Source organism: Morus notabilis, unplaced genomic scaffold (genome assembly GCF_000414095.1).
Source record: "Morus notabilis unplaced genomic scaffold, ASM41409v2 Scaffold312, whole genome shotgun sequence".
In the NCBI taxonomy this organism is placed as follows: Eukaryota; Viridiplantae; Streptophyta; class Magnoliopsida; order Rosales; family Moraceae; genus Morus; species Morus notabilis.
In genome coordinates, this window is record NW_010367006.1 from 155,994 (window position 1) to 165,743 (window position 9,750).

At 33.1% G+C, this 9,750-nt stretch overlaps 1 protein-coding gene across 1 annotated transcript; it reads right to left on the reverse strand.

Annotated features, from left to right (window-relative positions):
- Positions 1-429: 429 nt before the first annotated feature.
- LOC21389234 (floral homeotic protein APETALA 2) lies at positions 430-3,574 on the reverse strand. The gene is made up of 10 exons (XM_010111502.2): positions 2,851-3,574; positions 2,669-2,694; positions 2,427-2,457; positions 2,242-2,329; positions 1,807-1,952; positions 1,618-1,662; positions 1,412-1,503; positions 1,086-1,282; positions 771-959; positions 430-655 (listed from the first exon to the last, which is right to left on the reverse strand). Exons 1-10 carry the CDS (start codon positions 3,411-3,413, stop codon positions 488-490), a joined length of 1,545 nt encoding a protein of 514 aa, XP_010109804.1. The 5' UTR covers positions 3,414-3,574; the 3' UTR covers positions 430-487.
- Between the last annotated feature and the right edge of the window lie 6,176 nt (positions 3,575-9,750).

Genomic DNA, 9,750 nt, shown 5'->3' on the forward strand with positions numbered 1-9,750 from the left:
ATATCTAGCTCAAGATTTCATACATTTGTTAGTTTGACCGACGACCAACATTTTCCAGAGAAGGTAAATTTCCCTTTCTTACCATTTTTTTTCTCAAGTCTTTCTCCTTTTTTTTTTGGTGGGGGTTTTTAGCAGAGTTAGGAGGGAAAAACAAAAGAGCCGAGTCCCAAAAAGTTTTTGATGATATCTTTACATGCCTTGGAGAAAATTGACAAGTGATGATGAAGATCAGGATTTTGGAAGGATTGGATGATCATGATGATCATGACCATGATCATGATGCTGATCATCATGTGATATGATATCACGATGACGAGGCAGAAAATTTTTCAAAAGGGCAGGAAGGTCTCGTGAAGAGAGAATCTGGAAATTAAACCTCATAATTTTTTTTTTCTGGTTCTTCTTTGAATGTATATATCTTTTTTTTCTTTTTTTCTTTTTTTTCCTTTTTCTCTGCAGTAACTCAAAATTCTTGTGAGAAGTCTCTCTATTGATCAGCGGTGGGAATCCTGATGATGCTGCAGCAGTTGCATACAGAGTTAGGGAAGAACTGAATCGCCATTCTTTGTCGCTCACAAGCACTGCTACTATTACTCAATTGGTCATGTGTACTACTGCCAATTCGTCCTCCATTGCTGCTGCTAGGAAAATGTACCTGAAATTAGATTTAGTAAAATTAGTTGTCATATTAATATTGAGCTTAAGAAAAAAACAATCCCAATTAAGGGAAATTTATGATCATAAGAAAAAAAATATTAAGAAGTACCAACATGATGATTTGGTGGGTGAAGATGTGGGAAATTGTTGGGAATCTGGGACTCTCCAGGCCTTCTGAATTGCTGCCCAAATCTATGCATTTCATGATGGCCAGCATTTGGAGATTGAAGGTGGGTTCTGCTCAGAAGTTGCATTGTTTCATTCTCCAAATACCCATCTCTTCTGTAAGCATCATTGTTTATCTAATAAATGGAAAAGAAAATGGAGAACTTTGATTAGTGTGGATTCATAATATGAATTGGTAAAAAGGGTACTGATTAAACCATATATAGTACTATGATATATAATTAAGAGTAGTATTAATGAACCTTATTAGGCCTAAATCCCGGATTCCGCCAATGATCGGTTTCGAAAGGCATTGGAACCGAATGCTGTTCCAACAATGCAGCATTTTGGCTAATCTGATTCCCAACTGCAGTTGCACCGCTCATGCTTTGCTTAGAGGTAGAATTTCCAAGACTCAAATCCAGGTTGTGATCCGCAGCAATGTTACCGGATGATTCCACTGATCAAACCATAGAATTAATTTTGTAACAAAAACTAAATGCTAAAGCTGTAAAGTTACACACAAGATGTAATAAATTTTTGTACTACATATATATATATATATTTCCCCATGCATTAACTACTTTACCTGTTGAGTTAAGCTCATTCTCGTAACTGCTGGGATCAAAATTGGTGACAGCGTCTTTACCATTACACTTGATTGCAGCTTTGTCATAAGCCCTACAAAAAAAGTGGCAGAAAAACTTTTAACATATAGGTTGGCCAGTCTTAATTGTGATTAAGCCAGAAATTCGTATATTTATATATATTAAAAAATCACAATAAAGTACAAACCTTGCAGCTTCAACCTCGGTATCAAACAAGCCCAAATACACGTACCTGTTGAACAAGATTTAGATATGAAAGACACGTACTTCGATGTAAAGCAAATTTCTAGGGACGGATTAGGATGTAAGTTGAAAAGAAAAAGGAAGAGAACCAAACAAGAGTTTACAAGATATAGTTTTTTTTAACAATGTTTACTTTTTGCCCAAAAATTGGCCCATTCTTGCCTCCCATCTTCCACATTTGTGCAAAGTGACGCCTCTATATTTGGAGCTCCCCCTAGGGAATCCTGTGCTTTGTCGTCGGAGTACATGAACAAACTCTTCCTTGGTTAAATTGCTCATCTGTTACACGTCACAAAAAACAACAACATTGTGAGAGATAAGAATATTAGCAAGGATTTTCCACTTTCCCATTTAAATCTTAAATGCCAAACTAAAGAAGAATTACAATTTCAATAATAATAAAAAAACGAAAAATAAGCACCCAAAAATACGACATTCACAACTATTGAAGATAAGGTATCAACTGTTCGAGATAAGATTATAGAAAATCATGACTCTCTTTTTTTTTGCCTCTCTCTCTCTCTCTCCCTCTTTCTCAATATGCACAAAACCTACAAAACGCACTCACCTGTTTCAAGTCTTCTTCGTAATCTTCTAGGCTGAAATTTATGTCAGCCTCCACTCCACGAAACTTAATAGCCGCCCTATCATATGCACTGCCATATAAAATAAAAAACTTTCCTTTAATCCAAACAAGTTTTTGTACCCAAAAAAACCTTGTTATGAAGAAGAGGGAAAAGTGGCAGAGCTCACCGAGCAGCTGCATGTGCGGTGTCAAATCCACCTATTATCTCAGACACAAATCCAAATCAAAACCAATCTCATCAGCACCACCACCAAAAAAAAAAAGGAAAAGAAGAAAAGAAAATAAAGGAAAAGAAAATAAAAGAACAGAAAATTATCATACAACGCAGGTGTTATATTTTTCAGGCGTAGCCACCAATTTCCCAACCCATAAATGGAAAAAAAAAATAAGCATACAACAAAAGTCATACCGAGATAAACTTGTTTCCCGCAATCCCTGTATCAAAGCCCAAACATGAAATCACAATTGATTAGATATAAATACAAACATGACAAATGTCCAAAAACAGAAACTTATATAACTAACTATATTTCATATTATATATATATATATATATATATATAGATACAGATATAGACGAGAGCTACAAACCATATATGGGATTCCCAGCGACCAGTTCGCCGGTAAAAGGTGACACCTCTGTACTGAGAACTCCTCGACCTGGGTCCTCGCCGGCTCTTCTTCAACGGTGCCTGAGAAACCTCCGGCGACGGCTTTCCAGCGCCGAGAGAATCCGACTGGCAGAACTTCACACCGACCCAGTGGGCCCTCGGAAAAGACGACGCCACAGCGGCGGGCCCCACGCCGGCCGCCGACGTGGCGCCGCCCATTTCCTGTTCTGGGTCGTCGACGGGGAAGAAGTTCCGGGTCACCGGCGGGTCACCGTCCATGGAGTCGTCGTGGGTCATGGAGAACCCGAATAGCTTGCTGCCGAAACTTCCTCCGCGCTTCTTGATGGCTCTTCCTCCGGCGTAGTCCTCGCCGTCCGATCCGTCCTCGATCACGACGGCGGAGGAGCTAGAATTGGAGACGGATCCGACCCGCTTTCCCTTCTCGTCGTCGCCGTCGAAGGAGGTCTTCTGCGACGAGCAGCCCTCGGATTCGTCGTCTCGTATGATCATCTCGTCATCAGGACAGTCATTGAGATCCCACATTTTTTTTTCTTGTTTTTTGTCAAAAGGGAAATTTCGGATTATCACTATATAGCAAACCAGAACTCTTGGAAGTGGGTCGGTTTGAAAACAAAAAAAAATCTATCTCTCTCTGGGTATGTGAGAGAGAGAGAGCGAAAACCCACGAGGGAGAGAAGCTAAGCAAGAGAGAAATGAGTAAATGAATGAATGAATAAATGGGTTGGTTTTGTTTGCTGAAAAGGGTAGTGAGAGAAGTAAGAGAGAGAGAGAGAGGTCCAAGATCTTGTTGGTATTCCCCTTAACTGCCCAATACAGCATAGACGAGGCCAGTTTCAGCAAAGCTTACCCGAAAGCATCAAATCCCAACCTTAATACTCACTCTCTCTCTCCCTCTCTCTCTCTAGCCACTTGACACCCTTTTCTTTCCAATGACTCATAATTCACTCTCTCATCTCTCTACAGTGTCTGTAATGTATTCTTTTTTTTAATCGTGTAAATTATTATTTCTATGATATGTTAGTGTGTGTGTTTTTTTTTCCCACCAATCATTTGGTTTCTTGTTTTTGCTTCAAAATTTTTTTTTTTTACGTGTCCAATTGGCAGCTGATCTCTAGTATTTATAGCCCCACCTCCGTTTCCTTTTAAACTGCGTTTGAAAGCGTACTGTTAACAACTATGCATCTATTATGTTTTTTTTTTTTAAATTCTCTCATGAGATAGGAAAATAGGAAAGAAAGAACCATCTCTTTCTTGCACAACTTTCCCACGTTAACCAAATCGAAAAGCTTTCTCTCTCCTTCTCTCTATCTCTCTCTATACATTACCCACTAATGGAAATAGACAGCGCAAGGACTAAACTAGATGGCTAATTACTAAGTCACAGAAAAAGATAATGCATGTACAACAAATATATTTTTTCTTTTTGGTATTCCATGTTCAGCTTAATTTTTGTTTCACCTGAATTTTTATTTATTTATTTTTTTACTAGAGAGCAAGAAAAAGTAAAAACATGGGGAAGGGCAAATTGGGAAAAGACAAGGGGGTGTTGTGTAATTATAGGAATTAAAGGGCCAAGAACAGAGAGAAGAGGAAGAATAGAGAAAGGGGAAAGGGGGTCTTTGTTATCAGAAAAGGAAATTGGGAATAATAGGAGGAAAAGGAAACTCTTTCCAGAAAAGTCCAATCCAAGAGTACGGGAAGAGGGCCACCTTTGCCTCTTTCGTTCTTCTACCGGCCAATGCCCTTCCCCTTTACTCTGTACCTCGTATTTATGACCCTTTCTTCCCTTCCCACTCTCATATTTCGCGTGCTCTGCACACATACTCTCTCTCATTCCTTTTTTTTAATATTATTTTTTAGTTTTTTTATAATATTTTATTTTAGTAAATAGTACTAATTGTATAATTTTTTAAATCTATAAATGGTCCTTAAAACTCTTTTGTTTAAGGCAAGTTTAATTTACTGATTCGAGTTTTTAATTCGAATTGAGATGTAATTTTATGTAAAAAAATTTTACTGTAGTAAAAAATTAAATATAACTATTTTTAAGAGTTTTTTACTGTAACAAAACTTGAATAAGTGAAATGAACATGATCTTAGATTTTGTCTCATAAATAGTCTCTAAACTCTAAATAAGTCTTATAAATAGTCTATCTGTTAAATTTTGAACGGAAAACGTTAACTTTATCTCCTAAAAGATCGTTGTACTATTTTCTTTCTTTATAAATGGTATTTTTATTAGAAGTTGTACTAAATTTAATTTCTAAACTAAAATAATAATAATAATAATAATAATAAGCTAAAATTAATTCATATATTAAAGCGCCGTTTATTTCACTGATTCGAGTTTAGAATTTAAGTTTTGCTATAGTAAAAAGCTCTCAAAAATAATTACATCTAACTTTTTTACTACAGTAAAAAACTCTCATATAAAATTACATCTCAACTCAAATTAAAAACTCAAATTAGCGAACTAAACGGACCCCAAATAAATAAATAGAAAACATTAAATATGAGAATTATAAAAATGTAGTCCCTAAATTAAAAAATTTAAAGTGATTATATTTACACTCATTAAACTTCTATATAACCCCACATAAATAAAAATATTTTTGTTTTTTTATTACAATACATAAAATAATATATAATAACCGTACCATACACTTTGGTGTGCAGTGGTGGATTGTGGTTAATTGCTTTTATTATTTCTTTAGACAATTTTTTGTTTTTTGGTTTTTTGTTTTGCTTGCTTTTATTTTTATTGATGATATAATAATCGTTTGGGAAATAAAAAATTGCAAATAACTCTTCACAGTATTTCTTATAAAAAGAAAGTTGAGAAATTTAGTTAGAATTTGTGTGTGTACATTGCGTGTATAATATTGTTTGTTTTTTAAGATGAAATAATATTGACATTAATTTAAATATGTATGCATATTTTAAATTGTTTAGTGAGGGTATGTACTTCCATTAGCTTATATGTATCTTCGTGTGTGGTTATAATGGCATAATACAACAGATGTTTATAAAATATATTTTTAGAGATTATTATCGGAGAGTAATAATTTTAGAACATTGATTAATATAGTGGTACAATTATCATCACTAAAAAAAATTTATTAAAGTTATATATGTGAATAAATAGTTACAAAAATGTATGTAGCAAAAACACTAATTTTAGCATTTCTTTTTTTTTTTTTTTTAGTTTAGGAGCTACATATAGTACAACTTCTTATATTTAATATTTTTCATCTATTTATTTAACAAATGAATTATTTTTAGCTTTTTTGTTAGTTTAGGGACTAAATTTAGTATAATTTTTAATAAAAGGACCATTTATAGAGAGAGAAGATAGTTTAGAGACATTTTATGAGATAAATTAATTGTTTTTATATAAAATTTAACAGAAATACCATTTATGAGACCTTTTTAAAATTCAAAGATTGTTTATGAGACAAAGTTCATGGATTAGAATCATGTGATTAGAATCATGTGATTAAAACTATTTTCAATTTACGTGTATTTTTTGTGAGAGAAAACACTATAGCGAACTATGAATCATGATTCAAATCATGGTTTGAATCCTCCAACCAAACATCCTCTAATTCTTGAGAGAGAAAAGAGTTTTGGAACTATTCAAAGATTTATTCCTTTCAGATATTACACTAGAACGCTTTTTTTTTTTCTCACTTAAAATTCCAAAAGTTGAAGAGCACAAGTGACACTTCAACACTACTCTCTCGTTCCTTTTAAGAATTGGATTACAATGAGTCTTGCTACAAATCGTGAAGAGGTTATAGTTCTTTTCTTTCACAAGTGCTTTCTCATAACATCCTAGATGTGTTTCAATTGTTCCTGATAAAAGACGTTATTAATGTTTTCTTGTCGAAAAAAGGTTGAATTTTTTTCTTTCTGTTGATTTTTTTATCTCTACGGTAATGCAATTCAAGTCACTTTTTCTTATATTTTTTTAATTTCTTTTTTACTGTTTTTCTTGTTTGTTTATGTTACAATAGGGAAAATATTTCTCTAAGAAAAAGTATAAAATCTCTAATTTACAAGTAAATTATCTTCCCTATTATTAGGATATTATTAACATTCAATATGCCAATGTGGGACATTGCACTATTCTTTACCAATGGGGAACAAAAACAGTTCACCAAGAATAGAAATTTCCTGTAGTTTTAGGAAAATAAAATACACAAAATTATAATTAGCAAACACATTAGATGAGTCCTTTCTCATTCTTATCACTAACAATGATAATCATCATAACTCATACGATCTGATTATCAAATAAGGTCTCTTTTGTGAAAGTTACATTTACACTTTAATGTTTTTTTGGCAGTCACATGATAATGTAGTAATATTTTTATAGTTTTAACAAAAATATAGGTTAGCTAATGAAATTTATTTGTTCTTTTTGTCGTTAAATAATATAAATCGTGTTTCGTGTCAAATATCTTAATGCCTACTAGAGCTGTAGTTCTTAACATGTGGTTGACCAAATTTTATGTTAATTTCGTGATTATATTTCAATTACAAAATTGACCCCTTCGTTATAACTTCAAATTTATGCTAATTTCTGAAGTATTGTCTCTCATTAATACGAGTGAGGATAACTTCATTGACAATAAAACGACAGCGACATAAAGGAAAAATTGACTTGGATAGGGGAAAAAAAAGAATAAAGGAAAAAAAAGAATAAATATATATTAATTTGACTAAAGGTGCGTGCAGGGCAGACCAAGGGAGAGAGCGTGCGTCTAACGTCTGACTAAAATGCTGAAGCCAACTCAAAAACCATAGGAATAGATTGATAGATAGATTCGTATTTTTAGGAGATATCATCATGCTTGACATCACCATCATTGTATATATACACATATACATAAACACAACAACAACAACACACCGTAAAATAATTTTTTTTAAAGTGTATACATAAAATGAAAAAAAAAAAAACGAAAAAAATCTTTTCTACAGTGGACACAATTTTTTACTGTTAAATACGATCAAAATTAAATTAATTTTAAAAAATATGAAAAATAGACATTTTTTTAATAAGCATCTAATTATTAAAAATAAAAAATGATTGATAATTTATTTTTTCTGTTATTGAAAACTCAAATTTTAAGCTAAAATAACATGTGAAAGAGATGTGTGTCAAAGAGAGAACAGCCAATATAAATTCGGGGACAGCAGTGGGAGCCCACAAGAGGGGAGAGGTGAAAACGCGGGCCACATAATATCGCACCAGAGTTAGTGTTTAGGAGTGCACATGGTAATTCAAACCTTCATCTCAATTCAAATTGTGAGGTGTTCACTGCACCAATTTCACAATTTCAACCACCACCTCTATTGTCCACAATTTTAGCAAAGGGAAATTAAAGGAAAAAAAAATACATGAATACTACCAATTCTTCTAATAGTGTCCGTTTAATGTTATCATGTTGGGAAATGATTTTTTTTTTATCCTTGAATTGGTTAATACATATTACCAAATGACTTATGAAAAATATTGCTCCCTGCACAAGCCTTCCACAACTTTCAACTTGTGAGAGATTAAAGAAAGTCGAAAGTGATCGACATATGGGAGAAAGACATATGGGAGAAAGTCATCGCTTAAATGAACTTGGAGAAATGCCAAAGTTAAAAAGATTTAACAAAGGTTTTATCGAATCACCCAACATAATCTCTTACAAAAGAAAATGGTTCATACATGAGTAACTGAAGTAGTTGTACAACTAGTGATTTTTATTTCTTCCATGAGCCTGCCACATGGCACTCGCCATTTCATCTCCTGAACAATTAAGTTCACGATACATTTGGAAGGTAAATGGGCCTGGGAAACCTCATACATCAACTAAATCAGTTGATTGGCTTAGATTTGCAAATAAAAGCATCATATCAGTTTTGGAGCATTATCCTACTGGAATGGAACTTATGCTACCAAGCCTCATAGTATCAGGTCAGGGATTAAAAAGTAGAGGTCATAATGCAATAATAAACGACAACACATGACATTTAATCCAACAAAACCGTATTACATGAAGCAGTAACTGATAAATGTCAGAAAAACAAAAGGATATAGCTATAATGAAACTGATATGCCAAAAAAAAAAATCACCATTACTAATACTGTTGGGAATAGTGTCCTAGAAGCATGAGATGTAATAGGATATTTATTATTTATTTAATAAAATAGTTTATTCATTATTTTATGTGCATATATTTATGAATATTTTATGAATATCAATAAAAAATTCCATGATTATTTATGTAACCTTAAACATTGTATATAAGTGTTATATATGAGAGGATAATGTTTAAGGATAATAATCAAAAAGCAATGTTCATAATGAATTTAATTAAAGTTCAGAATCTTTAATTAAAACACTATTAATACATGTCATTCCCATTTAGAATGGAACGGTGTTATCTGCACTGTTAATATGGTGAGATATTAAATGAGTGTATTTCGCATAATGAGATTATGTGGAACAAGGACACAGACACAATATGAATTTCTAATAATTCCGTTAAGTATAGAAATTCTAATTGAGTCTACCGATGGTCATATATAGGATGATCTTAATCCTGAGTTCTTAACAGACTCCTATTTATGGATTTGTGTCTTTTGATTTACTCGGTACGGATTATGAGATCCTGAATCCTATTCCTTGTATTTTGGAGACATGATGAAGTAGGTAGCCGGGAATGTTATTACACGAGATGGAATCCATTCCTTCTTAAGAAAGAAGTAGATAAATAATTCTCTTGAGGGTTGATTCGGTACTTGGACCAGTAGGAGCTCCGATTCATGAATGTGTTTTATGAATCACTGTTCATTAGAGAA

Bases quoted from the DNA above. Each gene is read 5' to 3' on its own strand.
- LOC21389234 (XM_010111502.2), bottom strand. From the start codon at position 3,413: ATGTGGGATCTCAATGACTGTCCTGATGACGAGATGATCATACGAGAC. The intron at 1,504-1,617 runs GTTTGTACTTTA...CTTTTTTTGTAG, and splicing joins ACCGAGGTTGAAGCTGCAAG to GGCTTATGACAAAGCTGCAA. The intron at 656-770 runs GTTGGTACTTCT...ATCTAATTTCAG, and splicing joins TTCACCCACCAAATCATCAT to GTACATTTTCCTAGCAGCAG.